The sequence below is a fragment of the Carica papaya genome, chromosome 3 (genome assembly GCF_054855325.1).
Source record: "Carica papaya isolate Zhongbai chromosome 3, ASM5485532v1, whole genome shotgun sequence".
Taxonomy (NCBI): domain Eukaryota; kingdom Viridiplantae; phylum Streptophyta; class Magnoliopsida; order Brassicales; family Caricaceae; genus Carica; species Carica papaya.
This window is the reverse complement of record NC_142311.1, coordinates 19218231-19240203: the sequence shown is the minus strand read 5'-3', so window position 1 is coordinate 19240203 and position 21973 is coordinate 19218231. Positions and strand designations below refer to the sequence as shown.

The 21973-nt window shown below is 33.1% G+C and overlaps 2 protein-coding genes and 1 long non-coding RNA gene across 3 annotated transcripts; 2 read left to right on the top strand and 1 right to left on the bottom strand.

Moving 5' to 3' along the window:
- Nucleotides 1-9999: 9999 nt before the first annotated feature.
- LOC110809281 (plant/protein) lies at nucleotides 10000-10708 on the top strand. Its single transcript, XM_022035060.2, has one exon. It carries the CDS (start codon nucleotides 10166-10168, stop codon nucleotides 10529-10531), a length of 366 nt encoding a protein of 121 aa, XP_021890752.1. The 5' UTR covers nucleotides 10000-10165; the 3' UTR covers nucleotides 10532-10708.
- Nucleotides 10709-11103: 395 nt separating this feature from the next.
- Nucleotides 11104-13463, bottom strand: LOC148266770 (uncharacterized). The gene is made up of 3 exons (XR_015817903.1): nucleotides 13045-13463; nucleotides 12875-12929; nucleotides 11104-11389 (listed from the first exon to the last, which is right to left on the bottom strand). It is a non-coding gene; the product is annotated as an uncharacterized LOC148266770 (long non-coding RNA).
- A 7863-nt stretch (nucleotides 13464-21326) lies between these two features.
- Nucleotides 21327-21767, top strand: LOC148266769 (uncharacterized). The gene has a single exon (XM_088216059.1). It carries the CDS (start codon nucleotides 21327-21329, stop codon nucleotides 21765-21767), a length of 441 nt encoding a protein of 146 aa, XP_088072185.1.
- Nucleotides 21768-21973: the final 206 nt, after the last annotated feature.

Below are 21973 nucleotides of genomic sequence, written 5' to 3'. Positions count from 1 at the left end.
AAAATTCAGGAAAATTAGGGACAGCCTGTAGGCGCACTGTAGAGTTGAATTCAGACCCCAAAACAAGTAAGGATCTCTCACCCTGTTTCCTATTACGGTATTAAAGCTAAATAAATAATTAAACTGTACTTTGTGAATTTATAGATGTATAATTGATTAAGGTTGCCAATGGAGCCCGAGTCTGATACAGTGTTGGTCTGTGATTGTTTGATCTAATTTCCAGTATTAAATGCAGTATGATGTTTGATGTAATTATGTTATGGTCTTGTATGCATGAACTATGGTTTCTTTTATTATGGTTTGTATTATGGTGAACCCGATACTGTGTTGTCTTGTTTGGCGTCAATTACTGGTTTATATGTTGTGTATGATTGGATGATTGAGATTAAGGAAAAAGGCAAAAAAGTTATGTGAATTGATAAGTGAAAAATGTGGACAGCTTGACTAGATATCCTGGGAGATGGTGGATGGACCAGGTCCGTAGGGAACCCTACCGGGAATGTGGTCTCTCATACTGGACGGAGTATGGAGACCTTATGTGTTTTGGCACTCATACCGGACGGGGTATGGGGACAGCCCGTTTCACCCTCATACCGGACAGGGTATTGAGGTTCATGGTTTTGGCGCCCATACCGGACGGGGTATGGGGACGGTCCTAGAATCAGGTTGTAATGTTAATGGTTCACGGATAGCGGGGACCCCCTATGGATCCCCATGGATACTAGTAGGCTGGTAAATGAGGAAAATATGTTGTTTAATGATTGAAATGCAAAGGCGTGGTAAGTGTTATGTTATAAAGTCTATATGATTTCATGATGATGATAATGTTATTGCTTTCATATGTTGTTTTCATGGATCTCACCGAGGTAAGTGGACAGTAAAGGTTTTTATGTTAATAAACGAGTTTGTTATAGATTATGCTCAATTGGTCATTTTTGTTTTCTACCCACCTTTACTTCCGTGGCGGTGAGATAGTGTGATGTCTTTACTGGGCTAGTGTATCTCATCCCTTATTTAACCATTTCAGATCAGGAAGACGTTGTTCCCGAGCCCGTTCCGCAGGAAGACGGCGAAGGGGACGCCTAAAGAATTTATAGTTATATTTATAGTTTTTATTTCGAGTATCTCTTTTAGTTAGTTTATTCCTTCATGTTTGAGTACGTTTTGGTTATTGTGTAAGGGATGTTAATCAAAATTTTTATTACGCTTCCGCATTTGAGATTTTTAATATATGTATTTCATTTAAATTTCCGGGGCCGTTACAAATAGATAGGCCAAATGAATAAAATAAGACGTATATATAATAAAATAAAATATGAGGATGAAACGGAAGGGAATAAACTAGGACAAAATAACACAAGACAACAAAACAAAATAAACTAATAGAATGAAAATAAATATCGTATAAAATAAATAAATAAATAATTCAAAGAAAACTAAATAAAGAAAACGAACTCACAAATAAAAGTTCAAATTAAAATAGAGAATGACAAGTAAAATAAAACTACTAACGAACAAAAACCCAATTAATTTACCAGCTCCATTGGCAACCTGCATTTAATCGTCAGTGAATCACAAAACCATCTAGACTATTGTTTATTATCGTTTTAACTTTAATTTATCGTAACAGGAGAAAGGGTGGCGGATTCTCACTTGGGGTCAGTGTCCGGAACATCACCTTTTTTATTACACTTTTAGGCGGTTCCTGGTTCCCAAATTTATTGTGTTTTTCTGCGAAAATCAAAACATACATCAGATATCATAGAGATATGCAAAAATTGGCTTAAAAATGTTAAAATTCTCCCGGGGACCGATTTTCAGCACGGTAGTGCCGCCGTGCTCTGGCACCAGTTCCACCGCCTATGGTGGCTCCCCCTCTCGGTCTAGTCGTTTCGGCCAGTTCTTTGTGAAAATCTGCACAATTTGGGGTTAAGTGGCTTCTGATAATGGAAAAATAAGGAAAACCAAAACTTATCGGTGGTTTGGGGTTTTCAGTGTGACGGCTTCGCCACTCCTCCCTCGTGGTCGCGGTCCTCATTCAGTTGTCCTACACAGAAAATATGTTAGATAACTTATGGTCAAAAAATAGAAGGGAACGAAAAGAGGATTCGAGCTTATCAGATGGGTTTTTTAGTTTCGGGTGTGGTGGCTCAGTCGAGCTTCGCCCTTTGTTTATTGTTTCTCCTTTGGTTTTTTTGTGTCGATAAAGGTTTGGAGTGGTTTAAAATGGAAAAATAGAGCAAGTGGGGAAAAAAAACTCATCTTCCGGTGTCGATTTGGTCTCCGGTGTCGCAGCAACGGTGGCCGACTTCTCTTCCAGCCACCCTTCTTCTTCTTCTCCGACGAACTGGTTGCGGTTAGGGTTAGGGTTTCAGTGGAAGAGGAGTTTAAATACTCCTCTTGCCTCGATCCAGGCCGTTCGTTTAGGTCCGCATAACCCAATCTCCACTGTCAGATCTAGCCTATTTGCTAAGCAAATCAGAGCTGTCCGATTGAAGGCAGATGGACCGTTCGATCGCGCCTGATAGGGAAATAGATCTAGGCGATTCGCACAGGCAGGAGTGAATCTGGACCATTGGATCGATTTGCACGTAGATTGCCTATGTGGCCTCCCGCGTGGAACATGTATCCAGTGTCTGCCACATGGCGCATGACAACTAGCCGTGCTGCTGACATAACTGTCCCACGTGGCCACTTTTTTTATTTTTATACCTTTGCCCCAGTTTTCAAATTTTCATTTCAAATGGGTCATTTCTTATTTTTAGTTTAGCTCATCCCTTTTAAAATTATTTTTAAATACATCCAAAATTCATATTTCTTCAAAAATCTCAAAATAAATTAAAATTAAAAATTTTTAAAATTATTATTAATATAAATTTAGTCATCCCGAGTCTAAATCTTGGGCTCGGGGTGTTACAATCTCTCAAATCACTCTTAGTGTTAAAGAATTTAAGTTGTGAAATTCGAGTTCATCTCTAACTAATGTGTAACTTAAACTGACTATATGAAAAGATTTATAGAATTTCACTAGTTTATATGGACCTTTACTTCTGATTGCTTTCTAGCTAACGCTGAAGGGAAGTATTGATATAATCTTAATGATGGCAGTGACCTAGATGCCATGATCATACAAAAAGCTCACTTTATGTCATTTCTGACTATAAACTTACTAAACATATGTGCAATGATTTAATTGATAGTAGGTATTATAATACTTTCTTATCTCTTTCTTTTAGCAGGTGGTTTTAGCTTGGAATTTGAAAATATAAGTTTTCATGCCACTGCAAGATGGAATGTGATCTTGCCAACTACTATTTAGATTATTTAGAAGAAAAAAACCACACTTTTTTTGTGAGAGAATTTATCCACACTTTCACCTCTAACATTATTCAATATACACTAAAGTTCCATACAGCTCACCTTAGGTCACGGGTTCAAAAAGTTAGTGAAGACCTCTATAGAATCTGATATTAAGTACTTTATGGTGATCAAATATGGAAGTTGACTAAGTGTTTAATGGTGGTGAGTTAAAGGTAAGGTTTATAACAGGCTGATGAAGACCCATGAAAGGTTGCTTAAAAGTAAAATGAACATTATTGAAGATGAAGTTTTACATAACATGTGAGATAAAATACTAGCTCATATTGGTAATAAATGGTTACAAATTTTAGCAAAAAATTTCTCTTGTTCTATTTATCAAAAATATGACTTTGAACTTTTATGATATTTGTTTGGTAGATGAGAATTTTTAGTATTTTTAGCACTATTTCTAAAAGGAATAATAATATACTTGATTTAGTTTTATCATGATGTATATGATCCTATTAAAATTGAAAGTATAGCCAATAATATATTTTTTTCTTATGTTTATTAATAATACTTCACGAAAGGTGTGGATTTTTATTTTAAAAAGAAATTATAAGATTTTAGAGTATTTCAAGAAATTTTATGTTATGGTAGAAAGAAAGAAGAGTGTTCCTTTGAATTATATTTGCAATGATAATTAAGATGAATATACATAAAAAGAATTTAAAGCCTATTGTTCATATTATAACACTAGGCATGAGAAAATAGTTTTTGGTACTCCTCAAAATAATATTGTGGCTGAAAGAATGAACCAAACTATTATTAAGAATGTAAGATGTATGCTCCAAATGGCTTACCAACCTAAGTCATTTTGGGATGAAGCTCCACTTACTGCATATTACCTATTGAAACAATATTCATAAGCTCCTTCTATTTATGACATCCTTGAAAGAGCTAGGACAAAAAATAAGTCTCATGTTTTTATTTGAAGTTAGTTAGTTACAAAGCTTTTGTGTTCCTACCTAAGAAGTAAAGATAAAAAACTTGATGCCAAGACCATTACTTACGTTTTTCTAGATTATGGAGATGCAAAGTTTTAGTACAAGTTATAGTATCAAAGAAAGGGAAGATTCTTAGATATAAAGATATATATGAGCATGCTTCTTCTGAGATTTTATGTATGTTTGCATAGGATTAAAAATCCTAAATCAAGTAAAAAAGAGAAAAATAAACATTATAAAAAGAGAGACCTAGGTTAATGAGACATATAAAAAAACAAAAAACAAAATAAGCAAAAGGAAAAAGAAGAAGATTGTTGTACAACTTAGAAAAAGGAGAGTAGAAAATTCCTTAAAATGTCAAAATTCTTTATTTTTAATTATATCTTTGAACATTGTCATAAATTAGTTGATACTTATTATTTAAAAATATTTAAGAAATTATTTCTCTAATATTTATCTATAAATAGAAAGATTTATAAGGTATTTGTTAGAGAGATAATTTAGATATTTTTCAATTGTAAAATTCAAATTTGTGATTGAATTGAGATAATTTGTACTTATTATTCTTTTAATAGTATATTTATTTTGATATTTCGTATGTTATTTATTTTTATCTATATTAGAAAATTTTTCAAGTACTATCTTAGATTCTTATATTCTATTTTGCATTTAATTATTTCATGCAGTGCGATTAAATTTTTCATTTGATAAAATTATAACATCTTTCAAGTTGAATTAAATTATTTAATTTTTTTATTAAATTAGTATACATTTTTTTTTTTAATTAATGAAATTAGTGGAGAAACTTGACTAAATTTATTGGAGAAACCAAAATAAATAATATAATACTATTCTATACAAATGTTATTTTATTATCTAATTTTAATCTTAGTATAACTTAGCATGTATTTTAACTAACCAAACATACTACTCTAAAAGCTAAAGCAATCATATATACTTTTTGAAATTAAGTCCTTTAGAGATCTTCAAATTCCAAATCTTATAGTATACATATTAAACTAATTTTTCTAAGACAAAATGTATATAAATTTCAAGCATCTAATCATGAGGGAGCCTAATGAGAGTCCCATATATAACCAATTTGAAAGTGAAAAACAAATTTCAAGCATCTGTTTATGAAAACTCTTGGAAGGAACCTTTTTATTTGTACTGAGTCTCTCATTTTAGGTTTAGACATATGTTTACTACTTTATTAAATATTAAATGACAATTTAAATTAAAATTATATCTTTGCTTCGTGTTACACACATGTTATAATTTTAAAAATTAATTATATAGTGCGTAATTCGTAAGTAATTAAAAATAAAACTTTTATTTATATCTAAAAAAAAAAAAATTAATCAGTTTTACTTTTTACTTAAAAGTTATATAAAAGCATGATTTGTAGTTAATTAATAAGTTAATTATATTTTTATATGTAAAAATAGAATCCTCTTATCTTCCTTTTAAGTGCTAACTGCTAATTGTGGGCATAATTAACTTCCCAAAGCCTCCTGCAATTACTCATAATAATAATAATATTAATCCAAGCTCATTTAAATTGATTAAAATAAACCATGACCAATTTAATTAAAGATTCCATTAATTAAAATTCGCAGCCTAATTTTACTTCATAAGGGCGTTCATTAAGGCCTTAATATATACACTTCATTGATTAATTGCATTAAACTAATTAGTCTTTAGTTAATAAATTGGTTTTCCATACGAGCCCTATGTCACAAACTTAGCTTATTTGAATCTATTAATTTAATAAAAATTTGTTAATCCAGTTAACTAATTTCAAGATTCACCTAGACACATTCTTTTTAAGATTCATCAAGAGTTAGGAATAAATCAAGATTAAAACTTAAGATTCAATATTTTTTCAAGATTCATTGAGATTGAATTGATAATATTCAAGATTAATTCAAGTATCAAGCAAGAATCAACATTTCATCGAGATTTCAAAGATTAGACCAAGAAAATATTAAAAACAAATTAAAAGCCCAATATTTTTTAAGAAACATAATAATTAGAGTTTTTATCTATAGATTTTGAGCTTGTGAGATATTAGGTTCAATACAGAGCTAGTAATAGTTGTATAATTAAATCTTATTGATGTCAATAAAATCATCTATTACATTAACGAGTTTTATTGAATTTATACACCAAAAGTGACGTTTAGCGACAATATAATGAACTCTAAAAGAAGATGAAGTTCACTCCAAAACTTAAGAACATGTTCATCAAGCACTTCTGCCAAAATATTTTCCTTTCATATGTTATTTACTACAATGACTTAGGACATAGGGTCTTATTAGACAATCTCTATAAATATGCATGTAAATCATTTTTTTTTCTTGAAACTCTTTTCTTAGTCTACCATGACCATGGATTTCAAGATTATCTAGATGATATACATATACAATATATCTCCTGTATTGAGGATAAAAGATCCTTTATTACAACTTACATCACTTTGTAAAATTCAAGCCATCATCAATGATAAATGTGGTTATGATGAAGGCAATTATGTTCTCTTAGTATTAAAGTATGACTTATCTTTTATAAGCCAATTGTAATAGAACTATTATATTTAGACTTTTATTTGACTTAAAATAAGTATCTATTAAAGTTCGAAAGATTAAGCTAATATAGTAAACCAATTCATGCAACAAACACTTTTATAATTAGCATACCATCAACTATGATAGTTAATAAGATTAAACACTATGACATGTATGTGTGATGCTAATAAATATATCAAGACCCAGTAATGTTTATGTCATAATGATCCTATGACCTAGTACATTAATGAATAAGGTAAAATCAATATTTTTCATTATTACGACCTCATCATAAATACATTACTATTCCATTGTGTTGTCCCAAATGACTAACTAAGCCAAAAAGAGGGGTGAATTATATTTCTTCACATTTTTACAAATTTATAAGTTAGTTTCAAATTCTAATAACAATATATCCCCTAAAATATTAAGTCTAGTTAACTAGCTAACGTGTGAAGTAATTAATTTAGCTTTAAGTTCAATGAATGCAATACAATGAAAATAAATGAAACAATGAGCAAGAGGTAGAGAGAGAAAACACAAAATTGATGTGCAAAGGATTGACCCCTTGATATACATCTATATCCTCTCTTCAACACAATTATTTGAGTAAATATATTCTTTAATTGATCCTTACAAAATGTTTGTTGATGTTAAAGCTATATTGGAAAAAAACGACTTGGAGGTTGTTTACTAAACAATACTTTTTATTGTTAAGTTGTTGAAGGCTAAGTATTTTCCATTTAGAGATTTTTTGGATGCAAAGCGTGGTCCCCGTTCTAACTATACATGGAGGAGCTTATTAGTAAGGAGAGAATTGTTGGAGGAGGGAATAGACAAACAGTGAATATATAAAAGGAAAAATGGCTACTAGTTTTGACCTTGAGAAAAGTAGACCACATGATATAGATGTTGCAAGGGTGGCTGATCTTCTCATTTCCGGTTTGCCTATAAGGAATATTGACTTAGTGAGTTATTGCGTATCACTAGGTAAATTAAGTTATTAACATACCTTTAAGTTATTGCTTGTCATCGAGTACACCCATATAGGCCCATGAAAAAAATAGGGTATATAGTGTTAAATCTAGTCACAATCGAGTTAATGAGTCTGTTTTAATTCTTCAACAATCTCTATATCCGTGAGTTCACAAATTACTTGAAAGAAGCTATGGACTAGAAAAACAATGCCACATGTTAAACATCTGGTTTTGAAGAATGGTTTGTGGTATCCTACCAGTACATGGTTAGTTGTTTCAAATAGGTCTTTAGGTGGACCCCTATTGTCCCATCTATGATGATCCCGTTGAGCATATTGATCACTTATGGGAAAGTGTATTTATGCTAAATATGTATGAAAATGTAGTCCGCTTCGTCATACTCCTAATAACCATATGGAATTCGGTGAGTGGCTATTTACTCGTTCTCTACTTTTCATCCACATGTTTTGACATAGTTTGCTACATTATATGGGAAATTTAGTGGGGCTGAAATTAGTGGGTGCATAAGGGAATTTAGATCTCACCACATGAATTGCTTCAAAAGGTATAGAAGAAAATAAGTGAACTACAAGTAGTTAAGGAGATAGATAATGCATCGACGATAGTGGTAACAAGAGGGTTTTCGATGTATCCATATTGAAGGTGACTCCCTCCCAGTGATTTAAGCTAATCTATGGTCAGAGTTAGGTTTAGTTGTTAATAATTTTTAAATTTTTTATTATATTTTTACTTACATTTATGTTTATTGAACCTCTGGAGATCATAATGTTGTTGCTCATGCTCTTGCTCATATGGCCCTTTAGAATCTCGTAGTAACTTTTTGGTTAGGGAGCTGCCATCACTTTTGGCCCCCCTTTTGTTGCAAGATAATTGTCTCACCTGTCTAGTTTCATGGAATGAAATTCTAAAAATAAAAAAAAAATTAAAAATTAAATTAATTGCAGAGTAATTAAATTTTAGTATGTTTTTACAAATATTTATTAATAAATTGTATTTCGTTGTTTTCTAAAAATAAGAAGATAAAATCTGGACTTAAATGTAATAAGATGAGTATCTTAAAATATTTGGGAGAGGACGACGGGGTTCCCTTTTTAATGATCCGCCCCTTGGTGAAACCAAATTATTTCATTTATATGGTATACAATATAGATAATCTATAAGTACTTATAAACTTAAAATACTGTCTTTACATGAAAATAAATAAAATAAAAATATGATATAAATTAAAATGTTATTAGTTTAAAGTAATATATCCTAGTAATTACTAAAAATGTGATAATTGAAGCATGATATACAATGCATATATATACTAATTAAATGTATATATAATATACAACATTGATGTATCTATACATTAATTAAATTAAATTAAATTAAATTAGTACACATAAATAATTAAGTGAATTATGTACCATGATTATTTATTTATATTCATTGTATCGTACTAATTATTATGTCATACTAATTAAGTATATAATCAAAGTACATAAATTAAAAAAAAAATATTTAGAGTAACTTTATGTTAAATTAATTTTAGAAATAATTAATATTTTATAAAAATAAAAAAATAAAATATTGTTTTACAGTGGATTAAGATTGCATGCATTGCATTAATCTAGTATTTCATTGTCATAATTATGTTACTAAAATCATAATTATGTACATCCCGCTATATTTCACCAACTTGACCTTGTTATGACTTTTATGCATGCATTTGGAAGAGAAAAATATTTCATGCACGCCCATTGAAAAAAATAATAATAATAATAATAATTAATAGTATGAAGTTAAAGATTTTTATAAATATACCACTTGATTTTAATCTTTTGTCTAATAATAGCTTTTAACAAAAAATATAATATATATATATATATAAATAGAATTTTACAACTAAAGCTAGCACCTAATAATAATTAATGGTCAATGATCGTAGTGTTCTTTGAAAGAGAGAGAACCGAAAAAAGGAAGTGAATTAGAATAATGGTGAAGAGCAAAGTCATTCCGAGCTGTAGATGTGGCTTTATTTAATAATTGGTTTAGGTGTGTTTGGTTGGGGATTAATTATTCGTAACAGTATAGTATCCAAATTTAAGATAATTATATACGGCTGTTATGTTTCCTACAAAACAAAAAAGGTATTGATCCAAAATTACATCTGTAAAAATACTACCTCTCCATTTTCTATGTTACCTGATCTGCCATTAATATATCTTCAATGTAGAAAACTCAACCCTTTCTCATCATAGTACGAGATAATAATTCTTGCCAGATTCTCTCAAAACTCTCATAAACCATGAGTCTAAATTGTCTAACTTGTCAAACCTTGCTAAGAACAGACTCGGATCGAGAATACGACAATAACACCATTGATGAGGAAGATCAAGTTGTAGAAAATCTATATTATGAGAAGACAGAGAGAAACTGGTCAAGAAACTTAACCCCTCCAGTTTACAAAAAAATGAAAAGTGGATCTTTATTGGTTACTTCGAGTCGAAAGGTTAAAAGAAGCCATCGCAGGTTAAATACATCTACCGGAGTTGTTGGATATGAAACTTCCGCTGAACCAAAGTTGGAAAGGAGTGTTGGAATGAGAAGGGAATGGAGCTTTGAGGATTTGAGAGAAAAGAGAAAGGAAGCAGACAGGCTACTCAGAGACTAATTCACGTTATTTGCATGCATGCCCACATTATTCTTTAATTAGCTACCATTTTTCTATTTCTCTTCTTTTTTTTTTTTTTTTTTTTTTTTCTGGGATTTTTACGGTTTATATATCTTTTATCTATTAATTCTTTATAATTATTATTAATCTCTTTTTCTTCTGTTGTTCCAATGTATATGTAACATGTATTGGGTACCTAAGCCGTGGCTTTGGCTGTATAAGCCCTCGAGGATGGACAGTGAAAAGTGGGGATTAATTAGTTTTTTATATGATGTGCGTTTTAATTATTTTTCTTTAACATTTTCATTTCTTAGGCACGTTTAATTTCCAACAGATTAAATGAATTTTTGAAATTTTATATGTATTTTACTTAGAATATGACCTAAATTTCACTTTAAAAAATTAGAAAAATTAAATTTATATGAAATTTCAAAGTAGAACTAATAAGCATATTTTAATTGGGCTTCAGAATATACTTTAACAATCCAGGACCGGCTGTCGCTCATCGAATTACTATTGTTCATAATGCCATCTATAAAACGGATTGATAATACCACTCTGATTCATGAATATTATTCTAAGAATATTTATTTTACGTATCATTAATCAAGTAAATATATATATGTTTCACATCTCTACAAAGCTGTATCAGCAAAAAACAATACAAGGAAAACCCTTCAACTAAAGCAGGGATCAAAAGTACAAGTATTTCCTCCTACACACAATGATATCGATCATATTTTATAACTAATTCTCAATTATTCGACCTACGTAACGACGAGGAAAGTTCCTTGCAAGTGCTTAAGTTTGCCAGCATAACTCTTGTTCTTCTGGCTCTTGTTTCCCGTTTTACCTGCTCTAAAAGTATACATTATTATGAGCTACATCACCCAGTAAGTAGCATGTGCACATCACACTAAACAAATTAGAGAAAAATATATTACAACTAAATATGGTGGTACAACTCAGTGTCCATTTAATCTCCTTGTTAATTTTGTCTTTGTAACACAAAAATTGTTATCCTTTCACCGGGATTCCTAACTCGTCTAATATGTTTCATAAGCACTCTTTTGTACCCTCCAACCCCATTTTGTTTTTTTTCAGAGATATGTTCCGCTTCTATAAATTTCCTCTAACCTATCTACTTATGACCCCAAACACTCCCTCAGTTATCCCCAAGTCTCCTTCTTACACAAGCTTGTCCAGTTCCTATTCAGCACTATAACTTCAATGTCCCCATCCTTTTTTACCCAGAAAACCATATTCATTAACTCCTTACACTCCCTGAAACACATCAGTAATCATATACCCTCCCAGTCTCTCACCGAATCCCTCTTTATGTTCCACGTTCTGCCAACAAAATCTCCATAATAAACCATTAAGAACAACGACCCCATAGGACCAAAATCAAGCATATAGCCATACGCACCCACACAATCACAATTTCTATATACATAAATATTATTCAGCCAGTTTTTCATTCCGGGGCATCAACCCTCAACCCATAATTTGGGCCTACAAGCAGCATAAATTCTCGCTCCCTCACTGGAGCACGACATTCAGCTATATTTGCCAAAATTTTCGACCGAAGATCCGGCCACTCACACACACGAGCATCAACCCCTCGACCCATAAATTGGGCCTAAAAGCAGCATAAATTCTCGCTCCCTCATTGGAGCACGGTTTGCAACCACATTTACCAAAATTTTTGATCGGAGATCCGATCACTCACACATACAATAGGCATCAACCCCTCGTCCCATAATTTGGGCCTAGAAGCAGCATAAATTCCCGCTCCCTCACTGGAGCATGCCGCTTAGCCATATTTACCATAACTTTTTGATCGGAAATCCGGCCACTCAGACACTCGATATTTTTTTTTGTATTGTAATTTACCTGTCAGGTTCCTTTTTCTCTCTGCCTCCCAATCCTTCCTAAAATTATTTTATTTCAATCTTCTTCCTATCTATACATCCATGCTAAAATAAAATCTATATTCTAGCCGTTGATTGTTACACTCCATGAATCGCTTAGGCCTTGTTTCCAACCATTCTCCATATATCCTAAGTTTGACAGTTTATTTCCCTCATCCTTGTATTGTATCACCCCTCTTTACTTCCACTCATATCAAATTACCTCGCCTAAGAGCCAATTTCACTCCCGAATCTAACTATTCTATTCAGACTATCCCTCAGACACCACGCCCTCCCATTTCCTAAAAATAACGCTGACAGCTTATACTGCTTCCTGATCGGTAACCGCCTATTATGTTTCCTAATGTACCATGCCAAGAATTTAGTATATAATTTCTAATCCAAGTTGTTAGGAGCAGATTGGACTTACCTAGCAGTTGCAGGGATGATATTGGATTCTGGTGACGATCTCTCTTCTCCCTAATCTGCAATTACATATACCAGAACATGCTCGTCATAAATACCAAATTGGAAGGGTGATTTTGTTTTAGCTTTTGGATTTATGAACGAGCAAATGAGGGAACTTATCGAGAAGCTTACCTCTCTTCGCGTCGGAGCTCATACGCTTAAGTGACTTTCTGCTTCTGGCCTCTTGCCGCACAACCTCTTCCTCGGTCGCTCGAATCTTACTTCTCCTCTCTCTTTATCCACCCCGTACACAAGGCATACCACACGATGTTTTTCAGTTGCGCTGCAAATTTGGCCCTCCTCTGCGGTGCGCGCCAATCTTCGTCTTCTTCTTCTTCCTCTTCCTTCACCGCCGTCTCTCTTCTTCCCCCCTCTCACGGTCTCTGTTTCCCCTCGCTTCACCCCTATTTTCCTCTAGGGTTTCTTCTGCCCGAATGGGGTAGAGGGAAGGAAAGTTAAATACGGTGTTCCAGAACCGTCCGATCTCCAGGACGAATCTGAGCCATCGGTTCCCTTGTTTCTTTTTAAATTCCTAACTTTCCTTCTCTTTTTAACATCCTTCCCTTCTTTAAAAATATTCCCAGTTTGATCCTATTTTCCTTCCTCTTTTTTTATTTTTTTTATTTTTTTATTGGGATGTTACATATACTGTCTAAATTTCGCAGGTATTGGTAATCATTTTTTTTCTTTTTATAATAAATTAGATTCTTAACCTATATCATGTATAGAATATAAATTTTTATACTTATATATAAAACATAATGTAAATATTATTTTATGTAAACAAAATTATATGCAAGAAATTTTTAATAAAAATGTAAAAAAAAGTACTTTAGCTTTTTGCAAAATGAATGAAATGAGAGAAAAAAATATGTAATCAATGGTTTACATAATTTATAATTTTAGAGTTTGTAACTAAATAAAAATAAATCATATAGAAATATAATATACTCAAATTCTATCTTTATATTTAAAATATTTAAATGGATAATTATTATATATTATCATATTAATAAATAGATAAACTATTGCATATTATTTTAACAAATTTAAAATTATTTTATATTATAAAAATAAATATATAATTTGTATTGATTATCATATTAAATATAAAACTATTTTAAAAAAAGAGAAATTGACATGTATCAATTCTCAATATTCCTTATACATACATACATACATATATATATATATATATATTTATCACTTTCAAATTATAGGAAGTATAACTCTATAACTTTTTTTTTTTTCAAAAAAAAATTAATTTTAAATATTTTAATAGGTAAATGCCAGTTTCAGTAAAAAGATTTGTTAGTTTTAGTAGTCCTTCTTTTTCTCTAATTTGGTGTTTCACAATTTACTACATATATATTATTTATATATATGTATTTCCATATACTTCAATTACATATGTTAAACATTATTTTAAAGTGATTCACACCAAAACAAGGCTTTTACATATTCACGGTGAAAAAGTTCTGCCCTTAAAAAGGGAGCAATGCATTTCACCTTTTATTGCTGTTGATAATATAATTATGTTTAGAAACAACTAATTATTTCCTAAAACTATTTTATTATGTTAATATAATTCATATTCTCCTCTAATTGAACTTATAAATATCAAGTTGCAAATATTTTCAGAAAAATTTAAATTTATTTTAAATAGATAAACGTAGAGGTGCTCTCATGTTAGCTTTAAAAAAAAAAAATTAATATTTTGCTATTTTTGTAACATCTCAAACTTGAGGTTTAAACTCGAAATAATATAATTGAATCTCTAAAATAATAATAAAAATGATAGAGTATAATTTTAATTGTGTTTTTTTTAGATATAGAAATTTTGGATGAATTTAAAAATAATTTTAAAAAGCATGTCATAACTGTAAATAAAATGAGAATATATTTGAAAGAAAAGTTTGAAAACAATGATCATATCGCAAAAAGGGGAAGTGCAAGCCACATAGGATGGCCAAATTAGTAGCACGACGAGTCAGAACGCACTGTGTGGCGGACATGCTGGCACGGGCTCCACGCGGGAGCCATGCAGGCGATCTGCGTGCTCGGGCGATCCCACTCTTGCACGCATGAAAAGTCTGGTGTGATTTCCTATATAAGCTCGATTAGACGGCCCACGTGTCTTCGATCGAACGGTCAATATTTGTTTCCTTAATAAACGCGATCGAACGGTTGAGGAGAATCCACGCAGACTCGGATGGACAGCACAGATCGAGGGAGGGGGTATTTAAGCGTCTATTCCAACTGAAACCCTAACCCTAGCCAAACGCACCTCGCCGAAGAAGAAGAAGAAGGGCAGCTTGAGGAGAAGCCCAACCATCAGAGGACGTTGGCACCGCTGCACCGGAGACCCAAAACGCACTAATGAGTGTGATTTTTCTTCCTGTTCTTCTCGTTTCTCTGTCCTTTATCCGCCTAATACATTTTTGATGCAGAATAACCTAAAACAATCGCAACCCACAAGGAAAGAATGGTGAAGCTCGGCTGAGCTGCCGCATCGGAAGGCCAAAATCATCGATAAGCTTCGATTTCCCTCTCTTTTCACCGATAAACACCTCCTAACCATGATTTAAATAGATTTTCACCGAGAATTGGTCGAAAACGGCCTAACCGAGAGGAGGAGCCACCGGAGAAGGAAGACCAGGTAGCAGAGCACAGTGGCGCCGCTACGTCGAAACCCCAACTCGACCCCCTGGTGAGATTTTTATCTTTTTTTTTGTCGTTTCTCACATATTTCCACGCTATTTTGACTTACATTTCGATCTACTAGAAAAATTCAAAAAATTCAAGAATCGGAAACTGTTGGGAACTGTAGTGAAAAAGGCAGTATTCTATACATCGATCCAAGGTAAGAATCCCTCACCAATTTTTTCTGTTACGGTTAAATTGAGGCCAAATTGATAAAAAATAAAAAATTTAGTTAATTGATAATCCTTTAATTAATTAAGTACAAGTTATCAATAGAGCAAGTAACCAGTCAGTCTATGCCTGTTTTGAGTTTTAATTGTAGTGGTTATTTCTTCAATAGTTTATTATACTTATCTATTCACTATTATGCTTACTTTAATTTATTCGCTTTAAATATATGGTTAACGTAATAAGGTTTCTTAATCTATGTTGTCCTATCATTCTATTATATGTATAATACGTTTCTTTCGGTATAATGTATACTTATTTTATGTACGTACTCTAAAATATGAATTTCATACTCATGTGTTGTTTGGGATACATATATACGTGTCTTTTAAGGCTAAATAATAAATAAAAGAAAAGATATACGTGAATTAATTGTATTGAATGAAAGGGACTTCCCGAGTGTCTTGGAAAAAAGTATATAGACTTAGTGCATAGAGTGAACCCTACCGTAGATGTTACCCTCAGTCGTACGAGACTGAGAAGTCTCATACCGGAAGGGGTTTGAAATTATTTTAATTGCGCTCATATCAGACGGGGTATTGAGGTGGTTGTATGTTTTAACGTCCATTACCGAACAGAGTATGGGAACGACTATTTTATCATAAAGAGAATGTTCATGTCCATGTATAATGGGAGTCCCTATAGACCCTAGTAACACCGGTAGGAAAGGTAAAATGATAGGGATGAATATGATAAGGAATTCAAATTTGAAAAATAGCTTAGGGTTAATTATTATATGTCTTTTAAAATGCATATTGTAGATTATTATTCTTATTCTTACCTTAATAGATGGCATTTAAGAATTTACAGGTAAGTTGAGAGAATATTAGTATTTTCAGTAAAATAAATAATAAATGCACTAGCATTTAAGTGTTATTAAGAATGTTCTCCATTGATTATTTTATATTTTCTACAACCTTTTAATTTTCTATATCAGTGGTAAGACATTGATATTCTTATTGAGATAGTGTGGTTCACCCATTTATTATTAATCATTTCAAATCAAGACGACCAAGACCTGAATCATGAACAGTAAGAAACTAGTTAAAAAATTGTCTTTTTTGTTTTGTTAGTTTCGAGTAAAGGTTAATTATATTTATTTTCTATTATACTTTTTTCATTAAATTTTCAAGGGCATTCTCGTAGTCTTATTGGACATTTTAAATAAATTGTACAGGAATTAACCCTAAACTCTAATTGCTTATGCTAAATTATAAATTTCAGTATTGTTTATTTCACTATTTCTGAGCCAAATCCCTAGTATGAGGTTTAAGCTCTTACAGTTAGTATCAGAGTCACGTTTCTCGAAACCATTCCTTGCACATGGGGTTAGAGTGAATTTAATGCAATCAAAATCTTAAACCATTATTATGAAATGTAGGTAAAGGAACATGAGGAGAGGAAGGCCCCCGCTTAAATAGAGCAGCCCAAGAGGGATGTTTTGGGAGGATGTTGATTGGCTCTTCGAGATGCTTGAGAGACTCATTTCTGCTCAGCAGACTAGGAAAGAGATAAGAAAGTTTCCTGATCCCCCTCTACCTCTGCCAAAGTATGAGTCATCCCCATACCGAGAGGATCCAGTACCCCCACGGTACAACGCAGCTCCTCCACAGTACCATTCGGCACCACTGCAGTACAATTCAGTGCCTCCACCCTATAACCAGTGCCGCCACAGGGCCACTTGGTTCCTACCCAACATAATTTAGTTCCCCTTTGGCAGGACCCAACTCCATCCATGATGGACCCAAACTACATCAAGAGGTACAAAAGACTTAATTCATCTACTTTTATAGGGGCATCCACTTTTGAAGAAGCTGAGTACTGATTAACAGAAATAGAGAAGGCCTTTGCGACCATTGGAGTGGTTCCTGAATAGAAGGTTGTCCTTGCCACTGACATGCTCATAGGTGAGGCATAGCACTGGTGGCAACTTAAGCAGGCAACTCTACCTACTCCAGTCACTTGGAAACATTTTTTGATAGCCTTCATTTATGAGTATCTTTAAGAACATCTTTGACATCTGAAAAAAAGGAGTTTGCACACCTGGTCTAAAGAGATTTGTCAATATTGGAATATACTCAGAAATTCCTAGAGTTATGCTACTACTCCCCTGAGAGTATGATAGATGAAGGTAGGAAGGCAAGAAGGTTCAAATGGGGCCTTCGTCTTGAGATCAAACAAAAATTATGTCTTCGAACTTAGCACTTATTCAACGGTCTTGGCCAAAACACAATTAATAGAGAGGAACTTCTGCAATTTTTTCCTTAGTAGTGGGCAACGCTAGGCCCCTGGTTCTGCATCGCAGACCAGTACCTATTGCACTGAACCAGCAGAGCAAGAGACCAAGGCCCACAACTCATACCCCTCCCCAGGCCTCGATAGTAGGATACGAAAAGATTTGTCAGCACTGTGGTAAGGATCATGTAGACTGACTTTACTATTGCCTCAACAACACCTGTCGCATAGGCGTGAGTGCCCAACACTACGCGAGAGAGTGCCCAAAGAATCAAAATCAGACCAGACCCATAGTCCATGATAGTCTACCTACTCATTCAACCGGATGCTGAAGCCAATTTAGATATGATACAGGGTATGTATATTATCTGCAACCACCTTACACATATTTTGATTGATACTAGTACTTCACATTTTTTTGTTTCATATGCTTTTATTTAAAATTTAAATATGTTACCTGAAAGTCTTGATTCTGTATTGTTTATGTCTATACTTGGGAACGGAACATTACCAGGAATGTTATATACAAAGTTTGTATCATAGAGATAATAGGTAGAAAATTGAGTGTAGATCTAATAGCACTTGACACGAGATATTTTGATGTAATTCTGAGGATGAATTGGTTAGTAGTATATCATGCTATTGTGAACTGTTATCACAAGAAGCTTGTATTTAATATTTTTAATGAAGTGTCTTTCACTAATTAATAAAATCTTAGATATTATTGTCGCATGGTTAACTGTATTATTTATCGAATGCTTTTAACTTGATTATTTCTTTCTACGTTAAACAAACATAAGGAAGAGATTTTCATTCAAGATATTTTTATTGCCCGAAAATTTTCGGACTTACTTCCTGATGAACTACCAGGACTTCCTGTAGATCGAAAAATTGAATTCGCCATAGATCTTCAGCCTGATACCCAACCTATCTTGATTGCCTCATATTGAATGAATCGTGTCAAAATGAAAGAATTGAGAAAACATATCAAAGAGTTACATGATAATGGGTTTATTCGACATAACATATCCCCTTGGAGTGTCGGGGTTATGTTCGCAAGAAAGAGTGATGGATCCCTAAGATTGTGTATAAACTACAGAGAACTGAACAGGATCACAATTAAGAACAAGTATCCCATTATCAAGATTGATGATCTTTTCGATCAGTTATGGGGTGCTCAGATTTTTTTCATGATCAACCTACATTTAGGATACTATCAACTGAAGATCAAAGAAGAAGACATTCTTAAGATGGCCTTTGAGACCTAATATAGGCATTATGAGTTCCTTATTATGTTGTTTGGATTGACTAACACGTCTGTAATCTTTATGGATTTGATGAACGGGATTTTCAGGCCATTCTTAAACCAATTTGTTATAGTTTTCATTGATGATATCTTGGTTTACTCTAAGAGCATAGAGAAACATACCTAGTATCTGACTTAGGTCTTAAAAATTCTCAACAAAAAGAAACTATATGCAAAGTTGAATAGGTGTGGATTCTAACTTGAGCAGACTTCCTTATTGGGACACATAGTATCAAAATATGGAGTGTCAATAAATCCCTACAAGATTGATACAATGATGGGTTAGAAGCAGTTAACCTTGGTTAAGGAAATCATAAGCTTATTGGGTATGACAGGTTATTACCGTAGGTTTGTAGAAGGGTTCTCAATTATAGTAGTCTCCCTGACATAACTACGAAGAAAAATTTCATGTTCGAGTGGAATGATAAATGTGAAAAGAGCTTTACAAAATTCAAAGAACGACTGACTACCGCACCGGTGTTGACTCTATCGAATGGGATAGGTGGATATATAGTATACAATGATGCATTTTACCAAGGATTGAGTTACGTTCTAATGCAGCATGGAAAAATCATAACTTATGGGTTCAGGCAATTGAAAATTAATGAAAAGAATTACCTCACCCACGATTTGGAGCTTGCTACCATTATCCACACCTTGAAGACCTAGCGCCATTACTTGTATAGAGAAATATTTGAAATCTATACGGATTATAAGAGGCTAAAGTATATATTCACCTAGAAGGACCTCAACATACGCTAGAGGTGTTGGATCGAACTCTTTAAGAATTACAATTGTACGATCTTGTCCCACCCGAACAAGAGTAATGTGGTAGTCGATGCCCTCAGCAGGAAGAATGCAGGTATATTAGCTCACATAATGGTCTTTGAGTGTAGGATGATAAATGCCACACAGTAGATACGACTCTAAGACTTAAAAAAGACCACATGTCTAGCTCAATTAGTAGTCCAACCCGAGTTAATCTAGAGAATGAGGAAGGCTCAACTGACTGATTTCACTATAGCAGCTCTTAGAAAGAATACAGAATAAGGTTTTAATTCAAAGTTTTGAGTCTTTGCAGATGGGTTGCTTAGGTTTCAAGATAGGTTGTGTGTTCCTAATGATAGCGAGTTAAAGAGAGATATCATAACAGACGCTCACAGTTTGAAGTTCACTATGCAACGAAAAGTGCGCCCCCAATTCTGGTGGAGTGAGATGAAAAAAAATTACTGATTTTGTCTCCAAATGCCTTACATACCAACAAGTCAAGCTAGAACATCACTGCCCAGACATGTTACTTTAGCTGCTACCAATTCTGAAATAGAAATTGGAACATATCACCAAAGATTTTTTAATAGAATTGCCTAAGGCACATTCGAGACATGATGTGATCTAGGTAATTATTGATTGACTCACTAAGTCCTCCCATTTTTTGGCTATCATAATAACAGATCCCTTAGACAAGTTAGCTAGAATTTATATTCAGAAAATAGTCAGACTGCATAGAGTTCTAGTGACAGTGATATCAAACAGGGACCCTAGGTTCACCTTTAAGTTTTAGACAAACCTTTAACAAGCAATGGAAACAAAGTTATCTCTTAGTATGACATTCCACCCCCAGACAGATGGGCAATCAGAACTAATTATCCGTACACTTGAGGATACGCTTAGGACTTATGTTCTAAATTTCGGATAACACTGGGATGATCACCTACCACTGATAGAGTTCGCCTACAAAAACAGTTATCATGCAAGTATCGGTATGACTCCGTATGAACCGTTGTATGGTTGTCCTTTTTGGTCACCAATCTGTTGGGAGGAAATAGGTGACAGGAAATTGACTGGCCCATATCTTGTAGATGAGACTACAGTAAAGATTGTCAAAATTAGAAAAAACATTCAAACGGCCTAGAGTAGACAAAAGAGTTATACAAACACCTGAATGAGAGATATGAAATTTGAGACAGGTGATCAAGTTTTTCTTAAGGTTACCCTCTTTAAGGGTATCACCAGATTTGGAAGGAGGGAGAAATTGAATTCTCTGTTCATAAGACCCTTTGAGATTTTGGACATAATTAGAATATTAGCCTACAAACTAGTACTGCCTCCAGAACTATCCAGAGTCCATAACATCCTTCATATGTCGATGTTGCACAACTATAACCTTGACCCCTCGCATGTTTTATCTTACAAGCCACTTCTGCTTCAAGAGGATTTATCTTATGAGGAGGTATCAGCTAGTATTTTGGACAGTAGGAGTAATGTGCTTCACAGTAAAAAAATTCCCTTCATCAAAGTTCTGTGGCAAAATCACTTGCAAGACGAGGCCACCTGGGAGTTGGAGTCACACTTCAGGACTAGATATCCTCAATTGTTCGACTAAGGGATAAAAATTTAAGGAACCAAATTTTTTCTTAAGTGGGGGAGAGTTATAACAACTAGGACCTGAGATTTAGACTAAGAATAATGTAATTTAATCTCTAAAACAATAATAAAAATAGTAGGGTTTAATTTTAATAATTTTTTTGACATATAGGAATTTTGGATGAATTTGAAAACAATTTTAGAAAGCAGGGTGTAACTATAAAT